General features: G+C 36.9%; 1 protein-coding gene across 1 annotated transcript in view; it reads right to left on the minus strand.

Moving 5' to 3' along the window:
• Positions 1-124: 124 nt before the first annotated feature.
• KIF15 (kinesin family member 15) overlaps positions 125-15308 on the minus strand; it is a 34130-nt gene continuing 18946 nt past the window's right edge. Inside the window, exons 20-35 of the mRNA XM_048951200.1 lie at positions 14866-15031; positions 13932-14082; positions 12852-12934; positions 12434-12509; positions 12089-12175; positions 11103-11207; positions 10151-10273; positions 8554-8700; positions 7587-7694; positions 7069-7233; positions 6547-6656; positions 3731-3803; positions 3080-3117; positions 1887-2052; positions 1342-1473; positions 125-1019 (exon numbers count right to left, since the gene is read on the minus strand). Coding sequence (XP_048807157.1) covers positions 936-1019; positions 1342-1473; positions 1887-2052; positions 3080-3117; positions 3731-3803; positions 6547-6656; positions 7069-7233; positions 7587-7694; positions 8554-8700; positions 10151-10273; positions 11103-11207; positions 12089-12175; positions 12434-12509; positions 12852-12934; positions 13932-14082; positions 14866-15031 — 1814 coding nt within the window. The 3' untranslated portion in view covers positions 125-935. The remainder of the gene's footprint in view (positions 1020-1341; positions 1474-1886; positions 2053-3079; positions 3118-3730; positions 3804-6546; positions 6657-7068; positions 7234-7586; positions 7695-8553; positions 8701-10150; positions 10274-11102; positions 11208-12088; positions 12176-12433; positions 12510-12851; positions 12935-13931; positions 14083-14865; positions 15032-15308) is intronic.

A 15308-nucleotide genomic window follows, 5' to 3' on the forward strand; every position in this document is an offset into this window, starting at 1 on the left:
GCTTTGTGGCTACCCAGGACAAAGAGGGTGGCGTTACTGACCGTAGAAGCCACTAAAAAGACAAGTGCTCGGTGTCACAACCTAGATCAGTGCATTGCGTTCTGCTAAGAAACGTTTCGCTTACTTACAGTACGTGTGATTAAATGGCCTTCTGCCACGCTCCTTTGCAAACTTCATGTTTCTCATCACATTTCTATCTTCTGTTTGAGCACAGAATGGTTCTAAGTAGCTTAGAGTGCATTGCCTACAGTACTAATACAGAATGTATACTGGTAAAAAGTACTTTTTTGAAGCGTTTTAATTTCAATAAGAAAAAGAGAAGAATAAAGGCCAAAAAAATGTATGGTAGTATTTACAAATCTATTATTACATACACATTCCTGCTTTATCGAGCAAGCTTCAATTTGAGAGTTGTCTTTAAACAGCTACTGAAGGTTATGGGTTGTTCCATCTGACAAGTTTATGTTCACCTAGTAAAAACATCCTATGCTTAGGTAAAACAAACAAACAATTAAGGAATTGTGCTTTTTAAAATTCAGGTGGAAAAATGCAGCTCTTCAGAAATTTCAGCAGGAACAGAAGCACAAAAGGAATGAAGAATCCAGGCGTGTTCCCAGAGAGAAAGGTTCTCCTTGACAAGACACAAACAATTCAAGGTGTCTGTTAGCACCTATGCAAAATCAGTTTTTGAAGAGTCACAGAGCCTCTTCAATAGGGAGGTATTGAAACACCAATGAAAGCTGCCCACTTAACTGAGAAAATTCCTCACTAAAAGTTGGTAACTGAAAGTTGTTACCAGCAAAAAAAATCTAAGGAGTATGTGAATACAAAAGAAACTGTACTGAATACAGCTGACAACATTCACATTCACAGCAAAAGTCAAGCTTTTGCTTATGCTGTACATTTTAAAGATACAGCTCTGCAGATTCGTGCCATTATAACTGATCATGATGTCTACATACGTCACATCTTTTAGTTTCTCTCAAAAAGGCATTTTCAGCTCGCAGTTTTTCAGTCTCCTGTAAAACAGAAAAATGATATTTAGAACTGTGAGTACAGAAGGGACCTTATTCTCATACCTTTCATGTTTCCAAATAAGTTATATACATCTATGCACTTTCAGGTGATTTTAACAGCTCAGGAGATGTGCTTTGAGGAAATACAAAGGTAACTGTTGTTTGGGACCTGCAAGAAGGGAGAGCAAGCATGGCCCACACAGCTGTATAAAAGCAGAGGTGTGTCACTCTCAAACAGAAGAGTGAGAATGCCAGTTTCCATCATCAAAGTTTAGGTCTCCTTTGTATCAGACTGCTGCTCTGTGTTCTACTCTCTGGAACTCACCTCAGTGAGTTTAGTGTAATCTTTCTTCAGTTTCACAAGATACTGAATCTTCTGGTTTACATTTTGATGACCGAGTAATTTCCCATTCTCCTCAGCAAGAGAGTCAACTTGCTTCCTCAGCATGTCTATTTCCTGTAATTAATAAATATATCATGTACATTTTCTAGCTTTAGACCCTCCTTCTATTTCAAAAGAAATAGCTGATGTGATTAAAACACTAACATTTACACCTGTTGTAACATATGATGCAAGAATTGGTTCATCCAGGCAACACATATTTCTCACATGCTCTTCTGGATGCCTCTGAAGAGCAAATGCCTCATATGATTTGTATTACAGATTGCAACACTGATTTCTGTACTCAGTTCCACTAGGATTTACCAGTGCACCAGTACACAGCATTACAAATACGCCTGAACTGTAAAGCAGAACATTTTCAGAGGCCTTCTTTGGTTGCTGATTTAGAATATCATTCAAGTAGCAGCAGAGCTCTACCTCTGCAGAGTAAGATTTTACTAGAAAGATAAAAATTACACATATATAACCTTTCCAATTCTATCTCTCTCTTCATATGTTTCTTCCAATTTTGATCTAATTTCTTCTTTTTCATGAAACGCCTTCAGTTCCAAAGCTCTTGTTCGTTCCATCTCCAGAGTCATTTCAAGACAGGTATTCTCTCTGATTCTGAGAGCATTTTTGGTCTCTTCTAATCTGCCAATATAAACGCATCATGAAATATTCAAAACCCAACATAAATGGCATACAGATGAATTACTCGTGTCAGCTTTGGACACAGAGGCAGACTTTTAAAGGCTTTCTTTTGACAGAATTTAGCTTTCCCCAGAACTCAGCGCTAGCAGAAGGGGAAATTGCATCCCGTTGCACAACTGCTACGTTTGACATCATCTCTTAAAGCTGAGCAATGTTTTGAAGCTGCTCTTCTTTTTGGGGTGGTTGAAGTGGGCTGTTTCCAGTCCAGGACTCACAACTCCGCTCATGAAGCAGAAAACAGTACCTCTGCCTCCCTTAAAATAAGCTGTCTACAAAGGAAACATGCCGTTAGATGGCCGCAAGCCAAATATGAGATTCAGCTGCTATGAGTCCCTGAAGCAATACAGATGAGCCTAAGAATAACAGGAGGAGCAGCTGCAAACTAGTTTTTATCTACTAATTCTGTATTTTATTTCTTTACTACTATCTTTCTGTGATGTGGCACACCTGAATTTCTAGCATTACTTGCACATTAGTGCAAACACAGTGTAGGAACCTGCTCATGAGTCATTTAGTTGTTCAAGCTGAAGTGCAACAGAACCCCAACAAATAGCATAAGAACATTTAGATTAAGTTTAAAATTATGTAATATTTACAGTGTTAGTAAAGAAATGAGAAGTGTTTCAGTTGCATTTGAAAAGGAACATGCTCACATGTCACTAAGCATAGAAGTGTTCAAAACCTTATCTTGTAGATTATTTTAAACAATTCAAAATTAAGTCTCTTCTAATCTAAGCTTTGCTTATGCTTCCAGCTGTTTCAGAGCATTTCCTGATACACTTTTAGATACCTTTTGGAAAATGTCATAACAGGTGCTACCACCACCTACTGGTGAAAAAGAGCAAGAACTCAATGTTAATCAATGAATTTGTAAACTCAGGCATGGACTTGACTCCTTAAACACACATTTGTGGTATTAACGAGTTTAATACAAAGTCTCCAGTTCACTGTGTAATATTAAACTTACTCTGCTTTGATTTTCAGCATCTCCTCCATTGCTTTGTTCTGTAAAAGTGCAAAATATTAGTTACATTCATTATGTTTAAATTGCTTATATATATATATATGCATTCTACTTTTTTTTTTTTCCCCAAATGATGTCACTCATCTGATGCCAAATATCTCATTCCAGACACTACCAAAATCATCCCGTTACCCAATAATTCACATCTCTAACATTCATTATAAACTCACCTCCTGGCTGTACACACATATTTTCATTTCATGCCAGCACAAATGACCCACACTCTGCCCATACACAGGACAGCTAGAGCTGGAAGTTCTGCCTGTTCTGATCCATTTCAACTTCTATTGTGACATTAGCTTCCCTTTGGTGGAGCCTTGATATTAGCAAGTGATACAACCTCCACTTTCCAGCTCCATGGAGATGAGTCAGATTTAATTATCTGAATCTGTTTTTGCTTATTGTGCAACCTGATACACAGTTTACTGAAGTTTTACTGAGATAGAAATCTTATGATCTGAGCACCAGTGTCTGGAACTGGTAGAAACCACTAAAAATCAATACTTGTTTTACTGGCATGAAATAGAAGAAAACATGAGCAATACTTCAGAACAGGGAAACAGCAACCACTGTGTGAAAAGGGTAAGAGGATACCTTTGCCCGTCGTTCTTCAGCAATCTCCTCCTCTTTCTCTTGGAGCTGCTGAACATCAGTGTGTTTCTGATCACTGGAAGGTTCAAGAACAAGAAAAAATTTTTGCATACATAGGAAACCAGTTGTAAAAACAACTGCTTATCCAGATTAAACTACTGATGCACGTAACTGTCTTGATGCATCTTGAGAACCAGAATCCTGCATCATCGTAAAACAACTCCAGAAGGGTATTAACATCTCATTTTCCTTTGGCAGAGTACAAAGACACAGATTTTTTAACAAATTCAGGATTGAGGGAGATGTCTTATGAGTTGGTGGTGCTCACTTGCACACAGTCTGCAAAAAGGAACTCCTTCCTACTAGATCCTTGCACAGTGGTGTTGCCAACTTAAAAAGTTAGAACTTTTGTATTCAGATGGCTTGGAAACTTATTTTGTTCTTTAAACATGGCACTGGATGGAAGTAAGCAAACACTATAAAGTTAAAGTAACCACTCCAAAACTACATGCCACTGGGGTCTCTTAATTCCTGTTCAGCACAGTAAGCGGGAGAACTTCACTGATTAATAATGATTCCAATTTGACACAATTTTAAAAGTTTAGTGTTTTAGAAACTAAAAATCTTTGTCAGCTTACCTAACTAGGGGAATTTATTTGTTGTTTGTATCTGGTATATGTATACAGCCTCACACTGAGTGTGTGTGTGTGTGTGTGAGTGGGAAATGTTTTTTTTGTTTTGTTTTAAGCACTTCAACACCAACTGGAAAGGTCTGACCACTTCTGGGATAACTGCTTTTCCTTGACAAATTTTAGAACCACCCACTTCCAAAATTCAGCCACATTCAGCCAGCTTATAAGTGGCTGGAAAGAACTACATCCACCTCTGTTTGCTTATATTCACTAGATACTTAACTTTAAAAAGCTCAGGTACAGTATAATTGATAATGGCTGAGACATTCTAGTACTAGGCTACGAGATGGCCTATACTACCTCAAAAGCAATGAGAGGAGAGTGTTCCAGCTTAGTTTTGCAGAGGTGAACACTCATCTTTCCTGGACAACTACTCTTCCTTGCTTTAAGGTTAAATACAAGAAGAGAGCAGGCACTTGGTCTCATCATGTGTTCTCACACATTCTCCAATTCAGTCCACGATCTCTGCATCTTGCTTTTTTGTGATGTGTGACACCAGTGATCAAAGCATCTTGCTTTCTAATACCAGACTGCACACGAGGTAATGACTGCCTGCTGCTATCAGCTCTTCCCACAATGTATGAAGCATGTCTCTGTTGTGAATATCCCCACTTGAAATATCTAAATCTGATTTTTCCAGAGCTCCTATAATCTTCTCTCTATTCAAACCACAACTCCCATCAACTAAAAGCTGGGAATTGGGACTGCCTGTCCAAATTACATCTCGAGGTTTCCTGTCAAGAAATCAGCAAATGAAGAACGTACAATCAATGATGTTCCCTGAAAGAAAATGGGACCAAGTAACCTATTCAACAGCTGTGTCAAAAATGAAGCCACATAATTCAGTTTTCCACAGCAATGTATGTTTATATAATATATATGTATGTATGTATGTAACGTGTGCTGCTGGCAACACGCATTTGCAGCTCAGAAGGCCAACTGTATCCTGGGCTGCATCAAGAGAAGCATGACCAGCAGGTTGAGGAATGTGATTCTACTCCTCTACTCTGCTCTCATGAGACCTCACCTGAAGTACTGCAGCCAGTTTTGAGGCTTCAGTACAAAAAGGACATGGAGCTGTTGGAGTGTATCCAGTGGAGGGCCACAAAGCTGATCAGAGGGCTGGAGCACCTCCCCTGTGAGGATAGGCTGAGAGAGCTGGGGCTTTTCATCCCTGGCTCTGGGGGGACGAATGGGAACTGCTGAATCACAGCCTGAGCCTCTGATTGACCACCTGAGGCAAGCACTGAGTCAGCCAGAGGAGCACAGGTGAAGGCAATTCAGCTGTGCTGCTGGAAGCAGTGGAGCCTGGCTGCACCTCTCCTAGACCTATTTAAGAGCTGACTGCCAGTGTGGAAGGATCTCTTCTGGAGATCTGCTCTGCTGGAGTTTTGTAAATGAGCCTAGGATACAGGTAAGCTTTCTATCTATTCTCTTTTTGATATTATAATCTGCTTTGCCTAACTCTCTTGTTTATTTTGTAATTATAGCATCTTAATATTCATTGATTATACAGGGGCCTACAGGAAAGCTGGGGAGGGATTTTTTATAATGTCACGTAGCAACAAGATGAGGGGAAAATGGCTATAAAATGGAGGAAGGTAGACTTAGACTAGATATTAGGAAGGCATTCTTTACTGGATTGGTGAGACACTGGAACAGGTTGCCCAGTGAGGTTGTGGATGCCCCTCCCTGAAAGCATTCTGAGCCAGGCTGGATGGAACTTTAAGCAATCTGGTCTAGTGGGAGATGTCCCTGCCTATGGCATGGGGTTGGAACCAGATGATCTTAAAAGGTTCCTTCCAACACAGACCATTCTACAATTCCATATCTACTGAATCTGTAAGACTTCAAGTAATGTGACAATATATAATACACTGTAATGGCTACTTGTATAATTATTTTGGATGCTTTTTCCTTTGTGTTTCCCACATTAAGTGCAACAAAGTCTTATAATTTATGATTTAAAGTTAGTAAGATTTAATGTCAGTACATGATTTTCATGGAAAAGGCTGAGTCAATCTCTAAATAAGCAATACACGAGATTGTATTTCAAATAAAACCAGTATATTTCAGTTTATTGTACTTAATTGCTTCAAGTTAAGACTACTTTTTATTTTCCTTTACCTGTTCTTGCTTAGTTTCTGAGCTTCTGTAAGCTGACTCTGTAAATTCCTGTTGTTTTCCACCAATATCTGCATCTCCAAACGTAAGCTCTCCAGTTCATTTAATTGCTCCTAAGCAAGTGAGATTGAAAACATTTCACATGAATACCAAATGGAGATTCCTGTCTGAGTAAAATAGAAGACAAAGCTCTTTCTCCAAAAACAAGCACAGTCCTCTGGCAGAGATCTGCGTGACCTTTCAATTCACAGCTTCATTAGTAATTTGATTTAGAAGTCAGAACAGTTTCATTACTAAAGACAATGTTACCATTTGACACTCATGAAAGGAAACCACTCATTCCTTAGGGAAGGCAAGACACAGGGACTTCTCAAGCAAGTTGTCAACATTTGTTACAAGCTGAAGAGAAGGCCAAGAACTGCCTTCCTGCATTAATAGACAAGCTAATAAGCAGAGCTCATTAAAAATCTGAACTCTGTCTTACTGTAATCTTAAAAATTGATGACAGAGTTTAATTCATAGTACCTTCAGCCGTAGAATCTCATCATTTTTAGCTCTTCGTTCTTCATTCAGTTCATGTACAAGGTGCTCTAGAGTGATTGCAGAAGCCCTCCTATCGGCTATTTCTTGCTCATGAGTCTCTAAGATTTTTGCCAGATTCACATCAAAATTAGGGGGAGTTTTTGGACACTGGAAAGGTAAAAAGCAAAACAAAAATGGCCCAAAATAATTAAGAACAGTTTTCACACAATCACAGACTGTCAGGGATTGGAAGGGACCTCAAAAGATCATCTGGTCCAGTCCCCCAGTTTTCTCCGGTGTATTGGTGATGTGCTTTAATAGGAGAACACAGATTAACAGATCCCTGGCAGAAAACATCATCAATAATATATAAAAGCTACAAACAAGGCGGATAGGATTTGACTATTCTTAGATACACTGTATTTTCTGCTCCCACCACAGTGTAGTAAAGTTTATTAAATCCTTTTCACTGAGTTCTAATAGTCACTATAATGAAAATGTTTCTCTTAGAAATGTCATACCTGAGGAAATGTTACTGTAGATGAGTCCACGAAAAAGCTATCTATTTGCTTCATTTTGAATTCATATTCACTCTTCCTCTTCTCTAGTTCTTCTGTCATCTTGTCCAACTATTAGAAATCCCAAGTAGAATTAAATTAGCTCAGAATAGTCACAAAACATGAAATGAAACAGCAAACATATCCCTATTTTGAGCAAGGCAAATACATGTTAATATATACTATATTTGACATCACTTTCATGATTGCTTTCCACGTTCACCTATTAACTGTTAATCATTTGACAGTTGCACAGGAGTGTTTTTTGGAAACAGATATATAATATATATAATGTGTAGCTAATTTGAACTTTGCAGGTGTTACTGGTCAAAACACAATCTGATACAAATATTATGCTGATAATTTTAGACAATTTCCGCAAAGAGAATATGCCAACGAGATGAAATGATTCTTTTCCAAAGTAATGTATCACCAGTAGAGTTTTTGCCAACACAGCTATGTTAATTGGCACTGTAATGGTTATGGCAATTAGAGTTAAAATCTGGATAAAGCCTTAATGTGTAGGTAGGCTATTGGTCTGCAAAGGTCCAAAATCATTCAGACAGCATCATACACAGAACTCAACTATCCATTACATAATGATCCTGTTTGTGGGTAAGAGCAGAAAGTAACCCCCTAGTCTGTATCACCTCAGGTTTCTCCATCATCATGCATACTGACAATTACTCTATGGAAATATTTTTCTTTGAAGCTGATCTCCAGATACAATTTCCAAAATATTTAAAGGTTACTTATCCTTTGCTCAAAAGCTTTTGAACAACTGCTTTGATTCGCAATAAGAAGTGTTTGTCATTCAGGAAGGCTGTGTACAAGGTACTCCAAAATTACAGGTAAAATATTCTCCAGAAGTTACTGTCAGTCACAACCCACTCCCAAGAAGCCAATTATCACAAGATTTTCCTTGTTTTACCTGTTCTCTGAGTTCCTGGATTAAAGCTTCTTTCTCTGTTATGTCTTGCTGTGCACACTGAAGCAGTGCATCATGTTTCTTAGAGGCTTCTGTCAGTCTTATCAGCTGATCGGAGGTATGATGCAATTCTTCACACAGAAGGTCCCTCTATTTTTAAGTCAGTGGATGAGAGAAGAAGGAAACAAAGTTACTACTCTGAAGCAGCTTCTTCAAGATGTTTTATCAATCTTAACAGCAGTGATAACAGCTAAATGCAGCTGCCCTTTCTTCCATGTTTCCTTTATGAACTCTGTCAAGCATTCACCTATAAATTTCTTACGTTGGCAAGTTTTCCATATCTTTGATTTTGATCACAGAACTTACAGAGAATATAGCTGTGCCTAGATACTTGTGGGAGGTATTTAGCATCAATTGCTGTTTTTTTTTTTTAAGAATAATGCATACTGAAAAATTAGATACAACTCTGTAAATAATTAACTAGAAAAAATGTAGAGAAATGCTCAGTCAGCAATTGCAGCCTTTCTAATGCATTGCTGTTGTGTAGACACCTCTGAATTTGTTCTAGGATCTAGACTCCCATCCCTGATATGATGGGGCATCAGTATTTCCACTAAGCACGCTAATCTGGAAGAAGAAACAGTTCTTAGTATTTTAGGTACCACCTTGGATTACAACTGATGGGATTTTCCTGTTCATCAAAAACCATGAACAAAGCTAATGAGTGATGTGCAAAGTCCAAGAATGGGAAACTATGCTTCCATCAGTAGGTAGATATGCTCCAGGATGACAGTACATTTGTCATCCTATTTTTGTTTAAAGTGGCAAAACAAAAAGTGATTTATTTGGCCAGCAACTTGGTTTAGTATTTCATAATGTTACGTTTAGGTATCGCTATTAGTGAAGATAACCTGCTTATTAAACTTAGTGAATCTATTTAAGAATGGCTTTTGAGAAGCAGGCACTGCTCTGGTGGACTTTACTGATAGGACTATGTCTATGTAATACGATTGATTATCTTGTGAAAGCTGAAATTCCTTCTAAGGACAGATTGGTGGCTTTGCCTGAAGGGTGTGTTTACCAGAATAATGGGGACAGCAGTAACAGGAAAGACTAAATTAAAAAGAAAGAAGACTTCAAAAAGCAAAGCTGTACTCCAATCAACCATGCAACCTAACTAAATTGCTTTCCAGCAGGTGGAGCTTTAGTTTAAAATTATGAGTAAAGAAGTCATTGAATATAGCAGCTACTGGGGGAAGAGAATATTGAACATAATGTATTCTTCTACCTACTTTAATTTCTCAGCTGCATCATCTAATATTAGCATTAAATTCAGCTGATGACTCCTCAGTGGCCTTAACAAAATTAAACCAGACTTTCAGCATAGGTTTCTAATGAAGTAGCTTATAAAATATTTATGTCAAGTAATGTGATAATTTAACAGAATTTGTCAGGTATCTCATTAAAAATTCCTTTAAGAGCAGCCTAACCAGCTTTATTTTGAACTGAAATGATGTCAAGTTTTACACAAGTATGTTAGGCAAAAAACACATCTGATTAATCTGTTAAATAATCATCACACCACCATAAATGTTTTTACCTCAACATTATCTGCCATTTGTCTTCTCTCCAAGGCTTCCCTCAGTTCTTCAATCTTCTTCTCCTGATCCTCTATGATTCCTTTGCTTTCTTCTTTTGCAGCCAGAACAAAATTATACTTGCACTAAGAAAAAGATTAAACTAAATTTAAAGATTTTAGGAAAGCCTGCTATAAAAGCAAGTTGGCAAATGCAGAATAAGTGTGTGCCTATCACACATCCTTATAATAACAACTACAAAATGCTTAAAAATCTCATCTGTATCAATTGCTTAAATCAGTGACTAGTTAAATTGTTCAAACAATATGTTAAAAATGAGCTGTCAGAACAATAGGAAAATTAATACATATTAACTGCCAAAATAATTACTGATAAAAATGTGTAACCATACACAGGAATTGTTCTCATGAACATTTTGTCATAGCATGCTGATACATGCTGATACACAGCATTTAGAGCTGTATGTCAGTGAACTGTGTCATGGGTTACACTCTATCAGTCTGCAAGCGAAATACTTTCATAACAAAGACATATAATGTTTATTAATATTCACATAAACACTTCAGGGCTGTGTTTTTTGATGTAGGAGATAGTTATCTCAGCTACATGAAAATTAACTTCCTCACCAATGAATTTACAATTCTGCTTCAGTTGCTCATGTCTGAAATCACCATTTTCTGAGAAAATCTAAATGTGACTGTCAGCTGAGTGCAGTTTACAGGATGTGAATAGGTCCCTTTAGAGACACTGCTCTTTACCCACCACGTGGAAAGAGTTCAGTTTGCAAGACAGCCTTAGGCATAAAATGTTCAGAAGATTTCAACATGTCAAAACAAAGAAGTTTCTTTCTAAAACACTACAGCAAGTTATGCTGTTTGAGACCCATGATAAGACATGTCATCGCCTTCCATTTCTGAGAAACGACACCATGTCCTTCAAAATGACAGAACATACATTTATATCCTCCAGCTCTCTTGTTAGCCCATCTATGGATTCAGTTTTATGATTAATTGAAGACCTCAACTCCTGGATCTGTCTCATTAAGTCAGTTACAACTTCCTGCAACATTAAAAAAAAAAAAAAAAGTTAATCTGGAGACATTTTTTCTTACATTAAAAATAAAATACATGTATAAAATACATGCATAAATAATATATACACACATGCTTCTCATTACTGAACTTGCTTTGGTGGATAATCTGTCAATACCAAACTTTAAACAAATTTGAAAATGAGGCTCCAAAATACACACATAAATGAGTAACAGGAAATAAGTTCTTGAACTTTTGTTTTTGCCTATGCAGTTATATAAAGTATTAAATAATCTGCTGTGTTTATTATAAGAGACTTGTACCCAGGCTGTGATGTGCTTCTCACTGTACTGTAGCTTAAGGTTATGTTATTTGTTTATTTTTATTTGTAAAGTAAAAAAGATGCATTCAAGAAACACCACTCACCACCAATACCAGATTCTTCTGATCTCTAATTTTTATTTTTTTAGCATGGAAAATCTTTAAGTGTATAATGTGTGTATCTTCTAGTAAGAGCTTGAGTAATAAAAGCACTACTGCTTTACATACAGCATAAATAGTTGTGCTGTGGGAGCTTCTGCAATTTGTGCTTTCAAAACCCAAAGCCATCTTTTCAGCAGGGGATCTGTGCATCATTTCCACATAGGATGCTTCGTCCAGCAGAGAGCTTTAACCTTTGCTCTCTTTTTTCCCCCTTTAGTTATTTCATGTTCCCCGAATGCAGATTAATTTCCTGCCACCCCACAGGCTCAATGCCAGTAAGTGGTAGGACGTATTTTACCTAAATATACAGCCAGAATTGCCTACAGTCACAGAATTACCAAGTGTAATAGAAAGGTTCTGAGCTTTTAAAACAGAGCATAGAGCTACCTGCAAAGCTAGGTAGCAGTACCAGAAATAAACACAAACCTTATCTGCATCATTTGTCTTCTTCAAAGAAACAATAATCTCTTCGGCAGCAGCCAACTCCTGTTCTAATTTCTGCAGCTTTTCATCCTAGAAGAAATAATATTATGAAGAGACTTAGTTACTTTTGTAACACACTTTAAGCACAAAGCCAGGAAAAAAAAATGGGAGAAACTAAGCTGTTTACCTTAGCAGAAAAGTTAAGAGTAGCTTAACAATCTAAAATTTGAGAACTCTATATCTATTTTGCTGATAATCTAACGAACAGTCAGCTCTCCAACAGACTTGCTATTAACATACACAGATATCCATCAAAATTGACTTAGTCATTCAGTTCTGCTGTTGTACCTGCTGTTCACATCGTGTCAGCATTTCAGATGACGGTTTCTCCACTTGTGCTTTTTCAAGTACTTTCAAGAGCTCTCTGCAGAAAAGGAAAAAATATTTCTCATGGGAAATATAATTGGAACAGAGAGCTTTTACAAGAATCAAGTCATGTATGGTTATTCTCATCTGCACTTAAAGAAGTTTGGGAAAAAATACCTAAGTACTTTTCTTTATCATACTAATTATCACACTATCTGGACTAATAGTTAAGTTACCAGACAAATTTACCTTCAGTGTGAAGAACTTTACTGGCAATGAAAATTTGCAATGTTAATTGGAATGAAAATACTTCATTTTTACATAGTTTGGATAAAACCTAGCATAGGGCAAAATCAATGAAGTTAGATGAAGATAAAGGACACAAGGATGTAAAACTCACTTTGAATTTTCTTTGTCTTCTTGTAATTGTAATCTTAGCTTCTGATTATGTTCTTTTTCTACTTCCAGGAGTTTTAGTAGGTTCTAGAACACAGAAATATTTCTCATAAGAAGTTAAAAGAAGGCTTTTAGAATAACTTAAAATAAAATTCTGAACAACTACTAAAAAATAACTGGGGGGAAAAAAACCCCACAGAACCCTAATTGGAAAGATGTTTAGAATTGGTCCAGGAAAAGGCTAAGGTAAAGACTTAGTTATGATTAGGAATCAGCTCTTCTCATTTGCCACTGATAATAATACCCTATGGCTGTAATGTTCCTCAATATCCATGTTGTTAAAGGAGAAATAAGAATTTTCCAGTATAGATTAATAGAAGAAAGAAGTTTTTTCCAATTTTAACCAGCAATTCAAGCTGTTTCACCAAGAGTAACTTAAAATCACGTTTTTTCAATCTGTTAGTATTCCTTTTGACACCCAAAGAGAAATGTTACAGCAAACTTGCTGAGTAGGCAAACAGCACACACTGCAGAAAACCAGGAAATATCATTTACAAAAGCCCTTGAGCAACCTTATTGCTGTTTTGCACTCACTGCAGTCTGACGGTCTGTCAAGGACAGCATCAACTAAACTGCAGGACAACAACTCCCCCCAAGAATCCTAAAACATTTGAACAAAATTACATCCACTAGACAAAGCAAATTCTTTTTTCCAAGAAGGGATACACAAACTCATTTTAGCTAGCACTAAGACAGACTGCTGTTTAGATGTCAGGGTTCTTTTCCCAGAACAGTTTCTTATCCTTTTACTAACTGACCTATTTCCTTTAAAATTCCCAGAGGAATTTATTCAGCCAAAAAATCTGCTACTACATCGTGGTATTGGATCATTTCTTCTTCTGCATTTGCTACAATCTTGTCCTATTTTTTTTTTTTTTAAAGAAAACCCTTTGGTTTTGCCTGTGTGAGAATGCTAGGAAGCCTATTATTACTGTGGAAGCTATTATTGGTGATATCACAACAGGAATTAGGTAATTTGCCCATATCAGTAACTGTATAACATAGTCTAAGAGCTTTTTCTTACGCAGAGCTCAGTTTTCATTGCTTCAGTTTCTTGTTGTCTGTCTTCAAGCTGTTGCTTCAGCTGATCTGTCTCAAACTTTGTCACTTCTTGCAAATTGTCATAGTCATCCTGAAGGCTTGCTTTTTCTTCAAGATTCTTTTCATATTCTAGCCTTTATTTAAAAAGGAAAACAACAACACCCACAGTGTTAACAGCTTGTTTCATTATAAAAACATTCCAACCAATTGTATTTTACAAGCTTCAGTGAATTCACAAAGTACAGTTATTTTCAAAACAAGTGACTGTGACAGAGCTTCTTTTTAAGCCCCATATTTATGAAATAGGAAATTTAGATGGCACCAGCAGAGAAGGCAGAATGCTGCTTCTGATCCCTAGAAATAATCCATTTTTTTTGCTAAACTCTATAGAAATTTCAGTCACCTGATCTTGATATCAGTGTTCAGACATGTTTTTGTTGTTTTTTTGTTTTTCCAACAGCTGGACAAAGAACTCTGTGGTTATTAGAACAGTTCTGACTTCAACAGCCAAGCTTTGGTTTCTTTTTTGGTTGTTGTTTCTTTCTTTCTGTTTGTATTTTTAGATCAGCATCATTCTGTCAGCTGCATCATGTGAACAGGTAGTGGAATGAGAGTTAATTTTTAAGATTTGGTTTAAAAAAAACCCACTCTACTTATTTTAAGCTTCTGGATATCTCCTACTAAATGGGAAAATGCTGTAAGAAAACTACAATTAAGGAAGCCTATTTAATTATCTTCCTGCTAATTTCATCATGTTCCACCCTGCATCTGAAAAGAATTGGGGAAAAGAAAAAAAAAAAAGGGAAAGAACATTTAAAGTTGCTTTTTGTGTGTCTAAGAAATGTAAAGCACAAGTTTGCAGACAGAAGATGCATCCAGGAGGAAGGTTAAGACATTTTACCAGACTGCCAACATACCTGACACTGTCCAGCTTGAACTGTACATCCATATGTCTGTCAGAAAGCTGACCCATTTCCTTCTCTTGCTTTTCCCTAAAGGCTCTATATTCCTGTTTTACAGCAGACAGCTCCTTGTCTGCAGACTGCAGGACAATGCGTAAGTCGTAGACTTCACTTGTTAATACTAAAAAAAAAATAGATGTGAAAAGTCAATAATTGATTTTGAAAAAGGCAGAATCAAACAAATTCCATCAGAAATCATTGTACTTCCTTACAGTGCCAAAGGATTTCCCTTGATTTTTGGATCACATTTTCTTTTAAAAACACTGCATCCTGTACTGTATTCATATCAGAATGAATAGAGAACACTCATCAAAACTGCATACTGCAGAAAACTGAGCAGAGAAAAGGCTATTCTGCAGCTATTGGAGATTTATTTTAAATCAAACCTGTGTGACATT

This window comes from Lagopus muta, chromosome 7, assembly GCF_023343835.1.
Source record: "Lagopus muta isolate bLagMut1 chromosome 7, bLagMut1 primary, whole genome shotgun sequence".
NCBI classification, from domain to species: domain Eukaryota; kingdom Metazoa; phylum Chordata; class Aves; order Galliformes; family Phasianidae; genus Lagopus; species Lagopus muta.